Source organism: Mya arenaria, chromosome 6, assembly GCF_026914265.1.
Source record: "Mya arenaria isolate MELC-2E11 chromosome 6, ASM2691426v1".
In the NCBI taxonomy this organism is placed as follows: Eukaryota; Metazoa; Mollusca; class Bivalvia; order Myida; family Myidae; genus Mya; species Mya arenaria.
The window spans coordinates 46,838,123-46,860,669 of record NC_069127.1 but is presented as its reverse complement, the minus strand read 5'-3'; the positions used below and the strand labels follow the sequence as shown (position 1 = coordinate 46,860,669).

Genomic DNA, 22,547 nt, shown 5'->3' with positions numbered 1-22,547 from the left:
ATGTTTCGATCAGAATTGACACACTTAATGAAGATATTTTAATAATTACAAAGATAATTGTCAAATACCGACAAAGAAATTATTAATTAACAGTTTGCACTGTTACTTGATGGTGTGAGAAACAAGTTACGATGTGTATTCATATTCTAACTAATTTTCAAAGTGCTCGGCTTTATACTTTTACAAACAGATACTTGCATTGCATTGGTCGTGATATTCTTTTTAATTTTGGTTATGGCTGACAATAATATAAATCAGACATGTTTGACTCCAAAAGAACTGTCGAGTGTATTGAATTATTAGAAAACGGCTATAGTGCAAGTAGAATTGTGGACGGACTCAAATCAGTTTCTTGCTAACAATTGAAATTTAAACATTAAAAGACAGAGGAAAATTACAGGAAACGAGGACTCAATGAACTTGTGTATTCATGGTTTTGACTCACAGAGGGACATGCTTGACATGATAATGTCGGCTCAATGTAAATGCACTTTAAATTAGAGACAGAAGTTAAGCAAGTGAAAATGAATGATTACTTTAAAAATTGAACTTAAAAATGTACATGTAGTTGTGTTGACTACTTTTCTTGTATGCTTTGTATTAGCTTTTATACATGGCATTATATTTGTAATTTTGCAATAAAGTTTTTTTTTGCTACATTTTTATTCAACCTTCTTTAATGGTACTGATGATACTGATTGTGTATGGGGTAAGGTGGTGGCTAATATATAAAATCGACCTCTGTTTGAACAAAGCCAAAGTGTCAGAAAAGTCCAACCTAGACTAAGTACATGCAAAACCTTAACCAAGGTGTGACGCCAACGCTTAGGTGAGTAGTATAGCACTCCTTATTCTTCGAATAGTCAAGCTAAAAATGTATATTTGAATAGTAAGCTTAATAGGTGTAATTTCTACAATATTACTAACAGATATCAGGATGACATTGACAAGCGCCATGAAGTTTCCAAAGTAACTGAAGTATCGATGACAAACAGCCTTCTGTAGCCATAGCAACCATGGTCGACCAACAATCCAGCGAATGCTTGGCTTCTGCAAGGTCAGAACAACAACTAACGTTAAAAATCTGTAATCTATAGAAGAAGAATTACTGTATTTAAATGATAAGAAGTGTAAGACAACCTGAACACTCAAACTGAATATAACATTTGAAAGGGCATACATGCCATATTTCTGAAAGGTTTTCCAGGCGATTTTTGTTTTCCAGGCGATTTTTGTTCAGAAAACCAGGGGATTTGATCCTCATTCCAAAAATTTCATCAATCAACATTATTTATGTTTTTCTACATACAGAAGTATTTTATTCATACTTCTTCATAAATCAGTTATAAAGTTATAAATAGTATCAATATTGCTCATTACTGCTGTTTTGTTACCTTAACGGCCTAGTTTAAAAATTCTATAAGTGACCCATCCCCCCCCACACACACATACCAAAATCCATGTATTGTACACAACCTCTGTGTAAAATTGCCTAATTGTCTTATCAGGTCTCCAATCTGAGTATCCTGCTGTGCAGTTTTGGAGGATATATTATTGAAATAGACCCTAAATGGCCCTGAGCCAATAAACAAATATACAGGAAATTGGCCCCTACTGTGACACCAGTGCATGAGCAGGAGATGCACAGAAGGGGATTATCATGGGATATGGTATGAGATTATTCCCCAACCGTAGTACATGGCATGTATGGGGATTCCCCCACACTGTGGGATAAGGCATGTATGGGGATTTCCCCCCACTGTGGAATATGGAATGTATGGGTATTTTCCCCCATACCCCTCACTGTAGGATAAGGCATGTAAGGGGGTCCCCCCCCCACACACACACAAATGTGGGATAAGGCATGTATGGGGATTTTCCCCCAAAATGGCATATGTCATTTCTGGGGATTCCCCCCCCCCCCCCACTGTGGAATATGATATGTATGGGGATTTCCTCCCACTGTGGTATATGGCATGTATGGGGATCCCCCCCCCCAATGTGGGATTAGGAATGTATTGGGATTTTCCCCCACCATGAGATATGGCATGTTTGGGGATTTTCCCCTGACTGTGGGATATGGCATGTATGGGGATTCCCCCAACTGTGGGATATGGCCTGTATGTGGATCCCCCACTGCGGCATAAGGCATGTACAGTCGAAACTCGTTGGCTCAATATCTCATGGCTCGATATCCTTGTTGGCTCGAACCAGATTAAAAGGACCGATTTTTTTTACTCTATGTTAATATAAAATTTGATCGGATGGCTCGATATCATCAGGGTCACAAGGCGCTTATTATAATTATTATCAAATTTTAATGGTTTAACAGTTTGAATAAACATGCCATTACTTTTAGTTCTGTCTCTAATTGTTATCCTTGAATAAACTTCAATGCATTTTGATATAAATGTTTGTGTTACCAATTGTTTAAAATTGCTTGTTTGATGTTTTCACATAAATGTATTTTTATAATAAATAAAAAAAATCAAATGATATTTTCTTAGTATCAGTAAGTCATGTTACGAACTGTACGATGTGTAACTATGTCCAATAAAAACTCTTCTCTTGCGGAGAGCCAATAACAAACGAGGTAAACAAGACTTTTTGTAACAAATAAAAAAAGACATTCTGTAAGCAGTCCCGAATGGCTCGGTATTCTCTAGGCTCGAAGTATTTTGGCCGGTCCCTAGAATATCGAGCCATCGAGTTCCGACTGTATTGGGATTTTCCCCCACTGTGGGATTAGGAATGTATGGGGATTCCCCCACCATGAGATATGGCATGTATGGGGATTTTCCCCCAACTGTGGGATATGGCATGTATTGGGATTCCCCCTCCCCCTACACACACACACACATACAAATGTGGGATAAGGCATGTATGGGGATTTTCATTCACTCTGTGATATGGCAAGTATTGGATTCCCCTCTCAACTGTGTGATATGGCATGTATGGGGATTTTCTCCCACTGTGGGATATGGCATGTATTGGGATTCCCCCTCCCCCTACACACACACACATACAAATGTGGGATAAGGCATGTATGGGGATTTTCACTCACTCTGTGATATGGCAAGTATTGGATTCACCTCTCAACTGTGTGATATGGCACGTATGGGGATTTTCCCCCACTGTGGGATATGGCATGTATGGGATTCCCCTATCAACTGTGTGATATGGAATGTATGGGGATCCCCCCCCCCCACATTTGAATATGGCATGTATGGGATTCCCCCCACCTTGGATGTGGCATGGCATGTCCCCCACTGTGGGATATCGCATGTATGGGGATTTTCCCTCACTGTGTAATATGGCATGTATGGGATTCCCCTCTCAAATGTGGGATATGGCATGTATGGGGATTCCCCCGAACCATAGGATATGGCCTGTATGTTGATTCCCCTACTGCGGCATAAGGAATGTATTGGGATTTCCCCCCACTGTGGGATTAGGAATGTATGGGGATTTTCCCCAACCATGAGATATGGCATGTATGGGGATTTTCCCCCAACTGTGGGATATGGCATGTATGGGGAATTTCCCCCAACTGTGGGATATGGCATGTATGGGGAAACCCCCCAACCATGGGATATGGGCTGTATGTGGATCCCCCCACTGCGGGATGTGGCATGTATGAGGATTCCACCCCACACACCCCCAAGGTGGGATATGGCATATATGGGGATTTTCACTCACTGTGTGATATGGCAAGTATAGGGTTCTCCTCTCAACTATGTGATACGGCAAGTATGGGATTCCCCTCTCAACTCTGAGATATGGCATGTTTGGGGATTACCCCCTCCCCCGCCCCACCGTGGGATATGGCCTGTATGGGGATCCCCCTCTATGGGATATGGCATCTATGGGGATCCCTACACTGCAGAATATGGCATGTATGGGATTCCCCTCTCAAATGTGAGATATGGCATGTATGGGGATTCTCCCCCCCCCCTCCACACTGTGGGATATGGCCTGTATGTGGATCCCCAACTGTGTGGTATGGCAAGTATGGGATTCCCCTCTCAACTGTGAGATCTGGCATATATGGTGAGTCTGCCTCAACTTTAAGATATGGCATGTAAGGGATTCCCCTCTCAACTGTGGGACATGACATGTACAGGGGGTTTCCCTCTCTGTGGGATATGGCATGTATTGGGTTTCCACCCACTGTGGGATATGGTATGCATGTGGTTTCCTCCCTCAATTATGGGATATGGCATGTACAGGGTGTTTCCCCCTCAACTGTGGGATATGGCATGTATGGGATATTTTCCCTCCCTTAGGGAATATGGCATGTATGCAGGAGTAGAAACATTTACAACATATCACCAAGAAATCAACATAAAAACAAGTTTTGACAATGAGAAATAGTCAGTATATCACACTAAATGCCTTTTGCCTCCTTGCAATACTTTCTTACATTTTTTTTGCTTTCACTTTTGAATTGAGGCCAACAGCCTATTGTGTACCTCTTTCTGACTTTTATCCATCTCCATCATTCGCAGAACAGACAGGAAGTTGTTCCATGACAACATCTGGTCCTGAACAAATCCTTGCGCTATTGTCTGAAAACACATATGAACATACTTGTGATGGCCAAGGGCAATAGCAATTTGTATTTTCCTGATTTTCCCTATGTATTCAGCAAGCGCTATGCATTACAAACAATGCTTTATCTTTGTATATATTTTATTTACAATTTGAAATTTATCTATGATTAAACTGTTTGCTCAAAATATTAAGTCACTGTTACTACACATTATAACTCTATTTTCACATTCACATAATTGTTGATCTTGCCTATTACAGTTTACAGAAAGGCTTGTTTGTCCTACCCTATCCACATGTACAAATTTCTAAAGACCAATAATATTGAGTTCTTAATAACGGCTACTGGATACAGTAGAAGAGCTAATTACATCTACGGTAATGACCAGAAGACAATACCAGTTTCATATCGGTAACAATGATCTCTAAACTGACTGCAAAAAGAGTGAAGTAAAACCAATGCTGATACAGTAACTAACTATATATCAACCAGCAAGCTTACATCAATCAGGATGATTTTCATTTCCTGGCCAATGTTTGATCGTGAGATGATGGCCTTCAAGTCCCGTACTGACACTGTATGGCTGCAAACACATGTGTAGCAATAAAAACTTATATATCATATAAGTGATACAAAAGATCCAACTGATAACCAGAACACTTCAATAACAAGCCTTCGCTATAAAATTTAGAAGTAAGGTACCTTGATTCATTGTTGTAATACAAATAGTTACATAAATAAACAGCAATACTGTAATTTCAACTTTTCAGTGCCTAAAAATGAAGTATGAAAACAACATGGAAATTGTTTTACTTTAATGAGACCCCTACTAAACATGTACCACATCAGCATTGTGTCCCGCTCTTTGCAGGTGTTATAAGAAACTCTTTGCTCTTATACTTTGGGTTCCAAGCCCAATTTCGTCTAGACTTTTGGTGGAAACATTTCACTTTCAGACGGAACCCCATCAATGACTCACCTGTGTTCCTCATCCATACTGGGCCCTGCATCCTGAACGTGCATCATATTCATGCTCTTGTGTTTTAGGGCTTCGAATGCTGCCCGTTGTCCGAGCCGTCGACGCATCAGGCTATTCTGCATAGCGCTCTGAAATACATCACATCCACTTGCAAACATTGAAGGTTATCAAATAAGTGCATCAGTGAGTGTACACACTTTTTATAAGGAAATATCACAATCCAAGTTCTATAATAACACTAAACAAATGAGCATAATAAGCCTAATCAACACTAAAAAAGCAGCATGACAATTATGATAGAGGTATAGATCTAACGAGGAAGAGGTTTATCAACTGGTTGTATATGATCCGCATTGTGCAATTTTAGGCCTATATGGACATACATATATATGCTTGATTTGTTTCATTGGGTATTTCATTACAATGGCATTTAGGAAGTAATAATGAAAGTTTCATGACAATATCTTTAAATAATTGGTGGTTGCTTTGATAACAAGGGCGAAGTTATTGTCAAATATTGTCAAGAAAAAGTCACCTTAGACAATTCTTTAATAGAAAGAAGGTGAAATATAAAAGTTAATATTTTTGGCACTTTAGATTCATGATTATTTTCTTTAATATATTGATGTTCAAAGGCCCAAAGTTGGACAATACGGCTATTATGATAGTAGTGTAGACCTTACCAGGAAGTAGCCTCTGAACTGGTTATATATGATAGCAGTCAGCATGTTCATGAAACAGTACAGTCCTGCAAATATAACACACAAGCACTTTTCCATTAAATAATGTGTCACATATATGGTACTTTTTAATGATACCATAGTTTATACCTAATATGTTTTGCAACAGTTGTGAAGAAAGTCAACTTATACAAAGGTCACTCTTGTTGGCATAATGTTGTATAAGAGTGTGGTCTTATGTTGTGGGGAAATCTGAAGTACCCGGAGGAAACACACTTGTCTGTCTTGGTGACCACAAGCCAAACTCATATGCACCAAGGACAGGAATTGAACACATGTTGCCTTCGTGAAAGCTAGCTAGTGTGCTAACTTGTCAACCATCTTTTAATGTTATGTATGACTATAAAAAATAATTTGGGTGATAATTAGTACTTAAATACATGTTACTAGTAAAGTACCATTATAAAGACATAATTCACAGTAAAGGTAATATAGTAGAAATATTAACAAGAGCACCGTTAGGAAGTTGTCAACATTCTTCTGCATCTTTCCATTCCCAATTGGGCATAACTCATTAACAAGTTTAGTAACAGTTATGGGTCTAGCAACACAAATCCAAATTTTCACTGGCAACATGTCTGGTAAGTTGAAAATAAACATCAAACCAGTACAACATATTCTATTCTTTGAAAAACAGACAAGCTATCAACAATTACTTACCAATGATGAGAAAGACAATGAAGAAAATGGCGTACAGCCGGTTCCTGCTGTAGGCTGGCAATGTCACTGTAGTAAATAACAACATTAGATGGTTAGTCTTATATGCACACAGAAACTGGATTTGATATAGGTCATCAGACAAATGTCTTATTATACTTGTAAATCTCCCCACTTGTTTAACAGGTTTCAGAGTGGTTTCCTATCATGTTAATTCTGACTGACAGAAGACATATAAAGGAATATGAACATATCACGGTTCAAAATTTGTTCATATGACTCCATACTCACCATCTGGATTATTTGCAGTTGTAAGAAGCACCAGGAGGTTGATGAAAGAATCAGCAAGTGTGCGGAAATACGCTGCCTGAAAAATAGAAATCTTACCCAGCATTCCCAGCAATAGTAGAGTTTTACTAATAATTCATCTAAAGTAGTATTTTTTAACTGTTGTATTTTATAATTAAGTCTTAAAAAAACACACCTGGAAAGTATGCATTTAGCATAACTGTTTCTTCCTAAAGAAAGACATGGAGCATTTAACTTTTTTAAAGATGCCCTTGTTATCTGGTCCTAGTGTAATTGTACAATTTATTCAATTCAAATACTTTTTATGAATGCATTTTTTTGTAGATTAAGAAGACATCAAATTGCAGAAAGTGATTTTAAAAAAAATCAGTTGTGTGTCATATCTGATAGGTTCCTTGATATTTCTGATGAAAAAAATATTCTTAAAATAACAAAAGTTGTCGTAGGACAGCGCGCTCGATTACGCCACTTGGTATTAGAAATGAATACAATAATGATGTAATATGTGCCTGTCCAAAATTATAAAAAGAAATCAAATTTAAAAGTAAACAAGAAACACTGAGATGTCAGAGGCTTTGTTGTGAGATTCAGTTTCAACTGTTGTTTTTTTCTATTTTTAGTAACAGTGACCTTGACCTTGACTCTTGGGGCCCCAAACACAGTTCCATGGAAAACCTCTTCCTACATATAAAAATTGGTCACAATATGTCAACCCTCATTAAAGCAATTCATTACCAAATGTTTATCTGTATTTAGTAACAATGACCTTGACCCTAGGGGCCCCAAACGCTATCCCGTGAAAGGTCTCCATAAACTCTTCCAATATACCATGTTTGGTCACAATATGTCAACCCTTACTTAAGTTATTCTGTACTAACCATTTTTCTATTCTTAGCATAATTGACATTGACCTTAACCGTGACTCTCCGGGCAAAAACCAGAGTCCCATAAAAGGTCTAAATTCTTCTTAATTCTAAATATATACCAAGTTGGGCAGCAATATGTCGACCCTTACTTAAGCTATTCAATACCAACCAATACCAACCATTTGTCTATTTATGGTAACAGTGACCTTGACCTTGATCCTAGGGGCCCCAATTGCAATCCCAATCCAAATTTGCTCTAAAACTTTAACCTGCCCTAAAACCCAAGTTTCTAAGTTAATTAGGGACCAAAATTTGTATAAAGGATAATATGGAGTAACCTCATTGTGTGATGGTCCTGAACAACTGTGTGAAGTATAAACTGTGTGAAGTATTAAATGAATTGAATGAAAGTTATTGGAGTAATAAGTGAAAATGCCAATTTGCCCTAAAACTTTAACCAGACCCCGACACCGACACTGGGGTGAGTAGTAAAGCCTTCTTATTCTTCGAAAAGTAGAGCTAACTAGAACTGTAAGCCATAGGCTAACGAATACCCCCCACCCCTCCATGTCTAGGTTGTTTGCCCTGGAGTTAGGCCGGACAAAGCTAATTTTGCCTACAAGGGGAGATAACTCCAGTCAGGGTCATGTGACCTGTACCAAATTCACAGAGGCGAAAGTTTACAACATGGCCATTAATTTCTGAAAGTTTGATAAAGATTTGTTGAATAATAACAAAGATGAATCCCGGACAGGGCTTATTTTGCCTACTTTAACACATCAAGGGGAGATAACTCCAGTCAGGGTCATGTGACCTGTACCAAATTCACAGAGGCGAAAGTTTACAACATGGCCATTAATTTCTGAAAGTTTGATAAAGATTTGTTGAATAATAACAAAGATGAATCCCGGACAGGGCTTATTTTGCCTACTTTAACACATCAAGGGGAGATAACTCTGGTCAGGGTCATGTGACCCGTACCAATTTCACAGAGGCGCAAGTTTACATCATGGCCATTAATATCTGAAAGTTTGAAAAAGATTTGTTCAATAACGACAAAGATGAATCCCGGACAAAAAAAAACGGACGGACAGACAGACGGACAACCCGATTCCAGTATACCCCCCCAAACTTTGTTTTGGGGGGTATAAAAATAACATGCTTAAACTAAGGAAAAGCTAATACTAAGATGATATCAACATGTAATTACTTCATTATCTCCAGTCGATGTTGAGGCGTTACTCATGTTGCTAGGTGGTAACACTCCCATGCCATTTCTACCAGGTGAAGTGTTGGGTTTGGGGAAAAGTAGCATTCCGAACAATGTGAATATGTACAGGTGAAGAGCCATAAGAAGTAACACCCTGAAATGTAGGAAATGTGTAGAAGTGAAGAACCATCAGGAGTAACACCCTTACACGAAGGAAATATGTACATGAGCAATCATGAATAACACCCTAAAATGTAGGAAATATGTACAAGTGAAGAACCATCAGGAGTAACACCATTTAATGTAGGAAATATGTACATGTGAAGAACCATCATGAGTAACACCCTGAAACGTAGGAAATATGTACAAGAGAAGAACCATCATGAGTAACACCCTGAAACGTAGGAAATATGTACAAGAGAAGAACCATCAGGAGTAACACCATTAAACGTAGGAAATATGTACAAGTGAAGAACCATCATGAGTAACACCCTGAAACGTAGGAAATATGTACAAGTGAAGAATCATCAGGAGTAACACCCTGAAAAGTAGGAAATATGTACAAGTGAAGAACCATCAGGAGTAACACCCTGAAACGTAGGAAATATGTACAAGAGAAGAACCATCAGGAGTAACACCATTTAATGTAGGAAATATGTACAAGTGAAGAACCATCATGAGTAACACCCTGAAACGTAGGAAATATGTACAAGAGAAGAACCATCAGGAGTAACACCATTTAATGTAGGAAATATGTACATGAGCCATCATGAGTTACACCCTGATACGTAGAAAATGTGTACATGAGCCATCATGAGTAACACCCTAAAATGTAGGAAATGTGTACATGAGCCATCATGAGTAACACCCTGAAATGTAGGAAATGTGTACATGGGCCATCATGAGAAACACTCTGAAATGTAGGAAATGTGTACATGAGAAATCATGAGTAACAACCTGAACTGTTGGAAATGTGTACATGAGCCATCAGGAGTTTCACCCTGAAATGTAGGAAAAGTGTACATGAGCCATCATGAGTTAGACCCTGAAATGTAGGAAATGTATACATGAGAAATCATGAGTAACACCCTGAAATGTTGGAAATGTGTACATGAGCCATCAGGAGTTACACCCTGAAATGTAGGAAATATGTACATGAGCCATCATGAGTTACACCCTGAAATGTAGGAAATATGTACATGAGCCATCATGAGTTACACCCTGAAATATAGGAAATGTGTACATAAGCCATAATGAGTTACACCCTGAAATGCTGGAAATGTGTACATTAGCAATCATGAGTAACACCCTGAAATGTTGGAAATGTGTACATGAGCCATAATGAGTTACACCCTGAAATGTTGGAAATGTATACATGAGAAATCATGAGTAACAACCTGAAATGTTGGAAATGTGTACATGAGCAATCATGAGTAACACCCATAAATATAGGACATGTATACATGAGCCATCATGAGTTACACCCTGTAATGTAGGAAATGTGTACATGAGCCATCATGAGTAACACCCTGAAATGTAAAAATGTGTACATGAGCCATCATGAGTTACAGCCTGAAATGTAGGAAATGTGTACATGAGCCATCATGAGTTACACCCTGAAATGTTAGGAATGTGTACATGAGCCATCATGAGTTACATCCTGAAATGTAAAAATGTGTACATGAGCCATCATGAGTTACATCCTGAAATGTTGGAAATGTGTACATAAGCCATCATGAGTTAGACCCTGAAATGTTGGAAATGTGTTCATGAGCCTTAATGAATATCACCCAGAAATGTAAAAATGTGTACATAAGCCATCATGAGTTACACCCTGAAATGTTGGAAATGTGTTCATGAGCCATAATGAATAACACCCAGAAATGTAGGAAATGTGTACATGAGCCATCATGAGTTACACCCTGAAATGTTGGAAATGTGTACATGAGCCATTATGAATAACACCCTGAAATGTAGAAAATATGGTTTCTTTTGTGCTCTTGATCATTTTAATTCAATGGTTTTGAATACACAATATACAAGACAATCAATTATATGCAGTAACTTTTGATCTTGTTTTTTTTCCTTAGAGTTATTTATTTCCTTAAAAGAAATTCTGTATACTCACCCAAATATTTGAGGCACAGTTTTCCTGAGAGAGTTGAGTATTTTCTTCATGAGGGAAGAGTTCTGTATGATGAAAAGAGGTCGCAACAATCGCCGTACACGCACAACCTATAATGGACATTTTTTAGTCTAAAAAATGGCCATCAAATTCAAGACCACCTAGTTTAAGGTGGACACTTTTTCCATATCGGTACCTTAGTAAGTTTCCGAAAGTATTATAATCATTATAAATTTATTTTAACGTTATAAAAATATACATTGTTGGAAAAAATTAAGACATGGCCCCAAAAATCAACACCAAAAAAGTTCATGCTTTATTCTAAGATAAGCTTGTTTTGTACGTACATCTTTACAGCCAAGGCTGATAGACACAGACCAGTCTACAAGCGACACGCTGATGACGGCCATCTCTGCTATTATCCAGCGATTTTTAACCAGGTGGTGATATCCATATACACGCTCCTAAAAATAATATGCAACAAACATTTTAATTAAAGTCCACGCTGAAGAACATATATATCAAAGCATTATTTTTTTGTCAGTTGGAGTTCATTAAAATCCTAATAAAAAAATAGTACTATGCATTTTAGTCTATCTGAGATAGCTTTTCCAATTTATTTAAGCTGATTGCATAGATAGCTGAATTTTCGCTTATGTCATAAGCCTCGGAAAAACATGGACTTGATCTGTTGTATAACTGGTGGGCCGTTAAGGAGCCCTTTCCTAGCAATGCAGTGTTCAAAGTCACTCCTAGCCCTCTTGGCCCTTCATTCCAAAGGGGACTTACCTTCAAAACAATATCACAGATAAAGAACATGAAGCAGAAGAACTCTATGGCCTCAGTGAGCCCGCAAGGCAGGTTAACCCGCTCGCCCCGGGTTCTTATATCGGACGTCCACGTTAGTGAGGATGGGAACTCAAAAAATGCCAATAAGTGGAGAAGGACTATCACAAAAGTTCTAAACCTGTAAAATTTCAGACAATAAGTTAAAACCAATGCAGTATCCGACCATGGGACTTGTGGCACCTGTTTTAGGCAATTAATAATTCCAAAACAGTAGCCCAAACAAGCTTATGTTTTTTTTAGTGCAGCAACCAGATACATAAACTGTCATTCTGTGCAGAAAATGATGATGCGATCTTCATGATAATCAACTGGTTAAAAAATTACATATTTTTGTAAGACTTACAAATGGGCATGATTTCACAAATGGGCAGGTTTGGGAGCAAGATCTTGAGGTACCAGATACTGTTTCTTTGACCCTAAAATGTCAGCATACTCTGACTTTGACCTTAAAATGTTAATGGACCTTTCAATGTCAGAGGACCTTGTGATTGACCTTTCAATGTCAGAGGACCTTGTGTTTGATCTTTTGATGTCAGAGGACCTTATGTTGGACCTTTGTATGAAAGAGGACCTTATGTCTGATGTCAGTGGACCTTGTGTATGGTCTTTTAATGACAGTGGACCTTGTGTTTGGCCATTTCATGACAAGGGACCTATGTTCAACGGTTTCACATCAGAGGACCTTGTGTTTGACCTTTTGATGTCAAACGACCGATGTTTTATGTCAGATGACGTTATGTTTGGCCTTTCAATGTCAGAGGACCTTGTGTTTGGCCTTTTGATGTCAAACAACCTCATGTTTTATGTCAGAGGGACTTGTTCTTGGCCTTTTGATGTCAAACACAACCTTGTGTTTTATGTCAGAGGACCTTGTGTTTGGCCTTCTGATGTCAAACAACCATGTGTTTTATGTCAGATGGCCTTGTGTTTGGCCTTCTGATGTCAAACAACCTCGTGTTATATGTCAAAGGGCCTTGTACTTGGCTTTTTGATGTCAAACAACCTCTTGTTTTATGTCAGAGGGCCTTGTTCTTGGCCTTTTTATGTCAATCAACCTCGTGTTTTATGTCAGAGGGCCTTGTACTTGGCCTTCTGATGTCAAACAACCTTGTGTTTTATGTCAGAGGGCCTTGTGTTTTTACGTCAAACAATCTCGTGTTTTATGTCAGAGGGCCTTATATTTGGCCTTTTGATGTCAAACAACCTCATGTTTTATGTCAATGGACCTGTTGTCTGGCCATTTGATGTCAAACAATCTCGTGTTTTATGTCAATGGACCTTGTGTATAGCCGTTTGATGTCAAACAACCTCGTGTTTTATGTCAGAGGACCTGTTGTCTGGCCATTTGATGTCAAACAATCTCGTGTTTTATGTCAATGGACCTTGTGTATAGCCGTTTGATGTCAAACAACCTCATGTTTTATGTCAGAGGGCCTTGTTCTTGGCCTTCTGATGTCAAACAACCTCATGTTTTATGTCAATGGACCTGTTGTCTGGCCATTTGATGTCAAACAATCTCGTGTTTTATGTCAATGGACCTTGTGTATAGCCGTTTGATGTCAAACAACCTCATGTTTAATGTCAGAGGTCCTTGTGTTTTGATGTCAAACAACCTCATGTTTTATGTCAGAGGTCCTTGTGTTTTGATGTCAAACAACCTCATGTTTAATGTCAGAGGTCCTTGTGTTTTGATGTCAAACAACCTCATGTTTAATGTCAGAGGTCCTTGTGTTTTGATGTCAAACAACCTCATGTTTTATGTCAGAGGTCCTTGTGTTTTGATGTCAAACAACCTCATGTTTTATGTCAGAGGTCCTTGTGTTTTGATGTCAAACAACCTCATGTTTAATGTCAGAGGTCCTTGTGTTTTGATGTCAAACAACCTCATGTTTTATGTCAGAGGTCCTTGTGTTTTGATGTCAAACAACCTCATGTTTAATGTCAGAGGTCCTTGTGTTTTGATATCAAACAACCTCATGTTTTATGTCAGAGGGCCTTGTGTTTGGCCTTTTGAAATCAGAAGACCTTGTGCTTGACCTTTAGATGTCATTTGCAGGGAATTAATTGTTTATCCTATAATTGTCAGTGTTTATTCAAATAATACAAATCATGATTCAAATATGTTGGGACAATACTGCTAGTGAAACTGAATTTGGGCTAGTACATTTTCCTGTTAGCCAGCCTAAATAGGCTAGTGTACTGAAAAAATAAAGTCAAGACAGGAATGGTTTTAAATATTTTAAGTTAGATTCAAAGAAATAATTAACAGTGCGACAAGAATTGTGACTGTCTTTAAAACAATTGATCCCATTTGAGTGCAATTATCTGTTGTATCTCTTCATTTTGCTTATTTATTTACAATTGTATAACAAGAAAAATGTATCTAAATGTGACTTTTCCCATGAAATAAAAGCATAAATAAAATTAAAGGTTATCAAATACAAGGTTTTAACAATAATCATTAAATGTACAAATGTAAGTGTGTATTTTAAGTGTGCTTACATGGAGAATGGTCTGGAATGGTAGAGCCGGTACAGTTTCAGGGACCTTGTATCAACTTTGTGGTCAACAGCACGATACTGTCAATAAAATATTGTAAAAGACTAGGGATATCAGGGATCAATACAAATATGGGCTTTATCACAAAGCTATAACAGAAGTACTTTGAAACAAATTATTTGTTATGTAATTGCTTTAGCTAGACCAAAACAGGGATTGCCATACCAACATGCTTCTGCTACTTAAATTAATGCATACGACCTTCTTGCACTTTTATTTAGAAACAAACAAAAACTTTGCAGTCGCATCAGCACCAATCAATCATTTGAAAATAGGGGAAAAAAGGAAATTCATCTTATTTAATCTTTAATTTCTTGTACACTCCATACACTCCAAGAGTTTAGCACGCATTGGATTACTGTGCAAACTACAAATATTTTTAGATCCAACACTAATGCTATAAAATGTAACCTAGTCCCCTTAAAATCATCTAAGTAGCTCAGTGAGACAAGGTGCAACAGTCCTACCATGGCAGCATCTTCAATGAAAACTTGCGCTTGCAGAAGTCTCAGCTCATCTGAAAAAACAACAACAAATATTTAGTTTATACTAAATTGATTTACATAACAATGTAGCTTGATTGCCAAAGGTGATATGAATTATGTTTGAGTGGGTTGAAAACATCTGAGAGGCCATAAGAAAGTGCCTTTTGGTGTGTACTAGTTTTTCAAACCTGGAAGCCCTTCAGTGAGAACAAGCATATGATTATATATCAACTTTATGAGTGTATATTTCAGAAGTTAATAATCTAACAAACATTCGAAGCAGTTGATTTAAAAAAAAAAATGAAATCAATTATATTTTTAAAAGTTCTATTACCGTTGAAGTATTATCAAACAAAAAGGAAATCTCAATTACAGGAACACCATTTACCAAGTTTTCATTTTAAGAAAATGTAATAAATAACACATTCAACAGAAGAATTTTTTTTCTCGAAGACGCTTCTGAATCTGAAACAAATCCAAAGTCACTTGTAACGAGTGGACAAAGGCATGTGTAACGAGTGGACAAAGGCATGTGTAACGAGTGGACAAAGGCATGTGTAACGAGTGGACAAAGGCATGTGTAACGAGTGGACAAAGGCATGTGTAACTCAGTTGAATCATGTTACAGCCAAAAGCATTTGTAGATTTCAAATAATCACTTGGCTGTTTGTTAGTTTTGTTTATCTAGCATTGATTAATTTAATAAAAACAATTCATTTAATAAGAAATAAAAAAAAAGCATATTTCAATAATCAATTATAACAAAATCATGATCGGCAGTCGGCAATGTTCACCTTTCATATCAATATTTTAATATAATCAATCATTAGAACAAAACTATTCCGCTGTGACCCCAACCACATATGGGGGTGAATAACACTGGTGATGTATGTAACAGAGCTACAGATAATGGGCATAAATACACTTCAAATCAAACAGCTGTTCGTACCGTTACGATTAAAAATAATAACTAGGGCTTAACGTTCTTCTGAGTATTTTTACCGTTTTAGCTAGCCGTTTTGACTAAATGTTAAACCGGTTTGTTCAAATCTATTCACTATCCTAAGAGACTTACAGAAGGCTATAAGCCAAGAAAGTAGTAAAGATGTTTAAATTAATCAGGACTTGTAATTTGCTGAGCAGTATGTGACGAATGCCCCCAAATGTGACATTGACCTATGAACAATCCGGCCCGGATACGACAACCTATACTCTAAGTCCTTATATGCAGCATTCCATTGTGAATAAACACTAAGTGTGACCTTGACCTTAGAGGTAGGGACACGGGTTTTGCACGCAACACGTCTTCTTGGTATGTCGAACACATGTGGTAAGTCATTTTAAAATCTGTCCATACAAGAGAAAGTTACAGCCCGGACACGACAACCTATACTCTGTGTCCTTATATGCAGCATTCCATTGTGAATAAACACTAAGTGTGACCTTGAACTTAGAGGTAGGGACATGGGTCTTGCACGCGACACATCGTCTTGGTATGTCTAACACATATGGCAAGTCATTTTAAAATCTGTCCATACAAGAGAAAGTTACAGCCCGGACGCGACAACCCATACTCTGTGTCCTTATATGCAGCATTTCATTGTGAATAAACACTAAGTGTGACCTTGAACTTAGAGGTAGGGACATGGGTCTTGCATGCGACATGTCGTCTTGGTATGTCTAACACATGTGGCAAGTCATTTTAAAATCTGTCCATACAAGAGAAAGTTACAGCCCTGACACGACAACCTACACTCTATGTCCTTTTATGCAGCATTCCATTGTGAATAGACACCTAGGTGTGACCTTGACCTTAGAGGGAGGGGCACGGGTCTTGCACGTGACACGTCATCATGGTATGTCAAACACATGTGGCAAGTTATTTTAAAATATGTCCACACATGAGAAAGTTACAGCCCGGACACGAGTTATTGAGCCTGATGCACGGACGGACGACGGAGTTTAATATGCCCACCAGGGGCATAAAAATGGTAAAGCTAATTAATATATTGTAAAAATTACATGAATTTATTTTGTGATTTCAAAATGGAATTATTAAAGACAAAACTTCTCAGGCATCATGATGGCATAAAAATGGTACAGCTAATTAATATATTGTAAAAATTACAATAATTTATTTTGTGATTTCAAAATGGAATTAAGACAAAACTTCTCAGGCATCATGACATTTCATATTAGTTAAAATCTGTTACCTAAACTCAAATAATTAATCAGACTTTTGTGTAAACAAATAATTACCATAAGCAATTTTCTGTAATGACTTCAATAAAATCTTGAATAATAAAGCTAAAGAAGCGCAATTAGTTAAACTTTCTGTGTCATTAAATAAAATATGTATTGTAAAACATATCTGCCGGATAAGTGCCAAAACCACTATTGAAGGTTTTTTACAATTTGATTGACAGTTTTTGTCACAGTAAGTTAAATTTTATATGAATTATCTTTGGTTAAAGTGTCAACATCTGTGTAACAACAGGTTTCACAATCTTTTCAATTATATGTTGAAAATCATTCATTTTATTGACAGTCAGTCACCCTTCAATTATGCTATGGAGTACCCAAATCACAAACACTTCAAAAAAATGTCTTGCTAAATTTTGACACACAGATATAGAAACAGATGAATGTTTTTAATTAGACAAAAATGAAACAAGTCAACACTAAAAAATTGCTCAGTAATAACCAAATGTCAATCATGCAAAAATGTATTTATATGAAATTGTACAACAATAATAATATGAACATAACTGAGAGGCTTCCAAGATGCACATGCAACCAGTGAAGTTATAACCCACATGCTATTTTTTTACCTTTTAAATATTAAAATAATGAATCAGATTTGTAACTAAAGTTAACTCACCAAAACAAGACCAAACTTCACAAGAATTACTTAAACAAGCATCTACATTGATTGAGATCTTCCAATTATAGAACACATTAAACAAACATGTTAAACAGGTGTTCAGGACAAGTGTATTGTTTGGATTTTGGGAACTCACCCAGTACATTTCTAAACAGATCGAATGATGTATCTAATCAATTTAATTAATTCAGTATTGAAGAATAAACTTATGGCACAACTAGAACATTGAACTCTACAGTTACACATGCAATACACATAAATGTTGTATGATACAAATAATATATAAATTAGCAATCCGATCACAAATGACATTACCCATTGCTACATCTCAAAATTGCCGAACCCTACTCTAACCAGTATGATGTATCTGCTTATATCTTAAAATTAATAGCTTAATTGCAAACATTTCCACAAGCAAACAACTAACAGAAGCAAATGAGAATAGATGTAGCTGTGATACTTGCATTCAATATTTATACCATTTCCTGCCTGTTCGCTGTCGAAGTTTCCACCCCCTATGCCGATGGAATTGGAATCATTTTCTTGATTGGATACGTCATAAATCGAGGCTGCAAAAGGCTGCACCTGCCGCTCATCAATATCTTCATCTAAACTCAAAATCTGTTCATCATCACGGTCCATGATAAATGATCTGTTTAAATATATTCTTGGTCAATGTTCAATTATAATTGTTGTTTACAAATTTTGACAGATCTCAATCTCACTTCCGGTATTTGTAACCGGTTCAAATCAGTACAACGGGATATGACAACAGGGTCAACTTCTGAAATTATTGCCCATGTATTGTTTTAAATCCAAACATACTATCCTGTAATATTTTCGTGAGGATGTGACACAGAAATCAAAATGTCATTATCACTTCGCCTATCACTTCGTACATTGCCTTTTAAAAGAAGAGTATTTGTATTACCTCCCCTAATTAGCTCGCTTGAATCATCACTACTATATTGTTAAACCGGTTGAACATTGACATCGCAACTTCTGCACCAGTCAATTGTAACCACGCCCCCCAGGTCCGAGGGTATACCGGTGATAGCCGGGGAAAAGGGCCGTGTTTTTACTTTCCAGGTGCCCCGCAGGGCCGGGTGACCGCGGTGGTTTTGACATAACGTCAAATTTAGCGATGGTTGGGCCTTATATAGAGTCTCTGGGGTGCGGAGACATTTGGCCGGGGTTTCGCCATCAGTTCGTCTCCGTTGGACGGGGATTTTACCCGGGGTTGGCTGGACCGAAAGTCAAAGTCCAGGCTATTCTCCGGACCGGGGGGGGGGCGTGGTCACAATTGACTGGTGCATGATGCAGGTGTAAATTTTCTTTCTTGTATTTTGTTTTTTTTGTATGTAGTGAACAGGTTGTCGGGTCAACTCGGCTCAATTACCTAACCGTCCTTGTTTAGACTGGTACCCTCACCACTCTCTACTATAAGAGACGTTGGATTTTTATCAAAAAGTAACGTATGGTACCACTCTAGTCAAAACGTCCCCATTTTGGTCAAAATGTCCCCACCAAAAGTCAAAACGTCCCCAGTAGCTAGTCAAAACGCCCCACTAATATTTTAAAATATATTGTGATTTTTTTTTGGCCTACTTTTGAAAGGAGGCGTGCCTATAAAGTGCCAATTGGAATAATGTTGTTCACATCTAATTTACGGATTGTTTGGAGGCATTAATGTGTTAGAGTGTTGGAGTAAACGCTGAAAACAATTGATAATTGAAAAATTCAAAGGATATGTTAATGATGTTTATAAATTTATTAAAACTAATAAAAAAATTTGCCTAATAACTAATTAAAGAAGTTTGAAACACGCTTTATTATATTGAAAAAATGTAGAATCACATAGGGAAATGACTAAACATGGAAAGCAAAATATAATTGTGGAAAAAAAAACATTAATATTCACCGAAAACTCATTTACATGCGAGTATTCCGTAATATTATTTCCCGATGTCCTATATAAATGTAATTCACTATTTTTTGACTGTTTTACAAATAGTTATAAACAATACAATGTTTAAACCAGTTGTGAAAATATATTTTTACAATAAAACTAGACGCCAAATGGCAACACTATGTCATATCAAGTCCGTTGAAAAGGCCTTTTACACAGACTTAAAGCTCTTCCATGCAATTGCAACACAGAATAACATGGAGCTGAACAATAAGCAGTTAATTATTATTGCATTGTACAGATACGGCCCCGACAAGGTTCAGTCCAGTCGGACGGACAGACAAATGACGCATATGCGTGTAACTCATCATGGTGAACCTACAGGTCAAGTTTTTGCACGGTAAAGATACAGCCCAATATATGACCGATTTAACATTTGACCTCAAGTCAACACATTTATTCACTCAAATTCATGCACAACATGAAAAATTGAGGTAATTGATAAAGACAATATATTTCAGAGGCTCAAATTGAGGATTCAAAGCAATAACATACATTGAAGTGTATCAAGTATTTTAAGACTAGATAGTCCCGTTTAACAGGATAAATATTGTACATGGATCATTGGATTCAAGCAGTGTTATAGTTTACGAGTTATAAATGGGTTAAGTACAATGGGAGAGTCAACTAATATATGTAGAAAAGATAAATAAGAACAGTAATGTTTAACGAAATTGTTTAAGAATAACAGATACCATTTTACACATATTCAAAATTTCCTTTTTATTAGTTGTTTTTACCAACTGTTCAAGCTTATATATGTTTGGATATCTGTTAAAATATGGTTTTATATACTGCTTACGCTCGTTATCAAAAATGTTACACTCGAATAAAAAATGGAATTCATCCCCTAGTTTGTAACATGTTTGGCATTTCCTTTCATCGACTGGTATTCTATTTCAATTGCCCGTTTCTATTGTTATTTTGTGGTTTCTTGTTCTAAACTTGATAAGTGGATATAATAATGATTTTGGTGTAGAATGAAGATACTTTTCATAGCCAAATGACGTTCTGAAGATTTTATAAAATTGACTGTTGCTAGCATTTTCAATAAGGCAGTACCACGATGTAAAGAATAGATCTTTCAGCTTGCGCTTAACCGCAAGTTTAAGCCATTTAGGATTTACATCTTGTTGATATTCCCAAGTTCCTATAAATCCACACTTTGTTAGTATTGGAGAATACTGAAGAACCATTGATATCGTGTTCTTATTATGTCTGAAGGTAAAGTCTGCTTTTGTATATGCATTTATATATCATCGATGATAGTTTAGTACTACTACTACCTACTACCTACTACCTACTACTACTACCTACTACTACCTCTGCTACCGCTGCTACCGCTGCTGCTGCCACTGCCACTACCACTACCACTACTACTACTACTACTACTACTACTACTACTACTACTACTACTACTAGTATTATTATTATTACACAAACGTACGCAGTATGACATCATTTTCTCTGTTCCAGTTTCGCCATAAACCATATAATTTGGAGTTGAACTTTTTAATTTGAGAATATACTTTAAAAATTTCAGCTGAACTCTTTTTAAAATATCAAGATTCCCGTAACCCCAGATTTAAGCACCGTAAAGTAAAATTGGTTTAACTGTTTTATTTAATAAGTCTATTTGAAGATCGATCGGTAGATTGAATCTATTAGAGATTCTGAGGAGACTATAAGTTGCTCTAGTTGCCTGCGATGCAACATGTATTTCATTTTTATAGAAAGTACCTGTTCTACTAAACAGCACACCTAGGTATTTATATTCCTTCACTATATCAAGCGGTTGATTGTTGAGTGAAAAAATAAATTTGGTTGTCGGCCTTCTGATTTTTTTTTTTATTATTATTTTGTTTTATTGATCGTAAGTTTCCAGTCAGTGCAATAATTAGAATAGGCATCGAGAGCATTTTGCAGGTCATGTGCCGTTTCTGCCATTATTACTGTGTCATCTGCATATAACAGAATAAAAAGCTTCAGGAACTGGGGAAGTTCATTGTCTTCATTGAGTCGGATTGAAATTCCGTTTACGGTTGGCTTTGACTGCAAGTATTCATGTAGATTAAGAAATAATGAAAATAACAGAGGCGAAAGATTTTCTCCTTGCCTGACTCCTATATTGGAAGGAAAATAATTTGAGTATTTTGCAGTAGATGAAGAGAACACACACAATTTGATATTATTGTACATAGTAGTTATAACCCTTAAACATTTTCCTGAAATACTGAAATTTTGTATTTTTTTTCCCACAATCCAGATCTCCATACTTTATCAAAGGCTTGTTTAAAGTCAATAAATGCACAAAATAACTTCTTTTTGTGGTGATTCAAATTAGCTATAAGATGCTGTAGAAC

General features: G+C 36.9%; 1 protein-coding gene across 2 annotated transcripts in view; it reads right to left on the bottom strand.

Annotated features, from left to right (window-relative positions):
• LOC128237501 (two pore channel protein 2-like) overlaps positions 1-19,133 on the bottom strand; it is a 53,880-nt gene extending 34,747 nt beyond the window's left edge. Inside the window, exons 1-14 of one of the 2 annotated variants that reach the window (XM_052953086.1) lie at positions 18,680-19,133; positions 15,314-15,363; positions 14,790-14,866; positions 12,228-12,405; positions 11,786-11,902; positions 11,442-11,548; positions 9,314-9,467; positions 7,220-7,295; positions 6,932-6,997; positions 6,215-6,279; positions 5,532-5,659; positions 5,054-5,135; positions 4,473-4,568; positions 928-1,050 (exon numbers count right to left, since the gene is read on the bottom strand). In XM_052953086.1, coding sequence (XP_052809046.1) covers positions 928-1,050; positions 4,473-4,568; positions 5,054-5,135; positions 5,532-5,659; positions 6,215-6,279; positions 6,932-6,997; positions 7,220-7,295; positions 9,314-9,467; positions 11,442-11,548; positions 11,786-11,902; positions 12,228-12,405; positions 14,790-14,866; positions 15,314-15,363; positions 18,680-18,857 — 1,497 coding nt within the window. In that variant the 5' untranslated portion in view covers positions 18,858-19,133. The remainder of the gene's footprint in view (positions 1-927; positions 1,051-4,472; positions 4,569-5,053; positions 5,136-5,531; positions 5,660-6,214; positions 6,280-6,931; positions 6,998-7,219; positions 7,296-9,313; positions 9,468-11,441; positions 11,549-11,785; positions 11,903-12,227; positions 12,406-14,789; positions 14,867-15,313; positions 15,364-18,679) is intronic. The other variant, XM_052953087.1, reaches the window with a different exon arrangement.
• Positions 19,134-22,547: the final 3,414 nt, after the last annotated feature.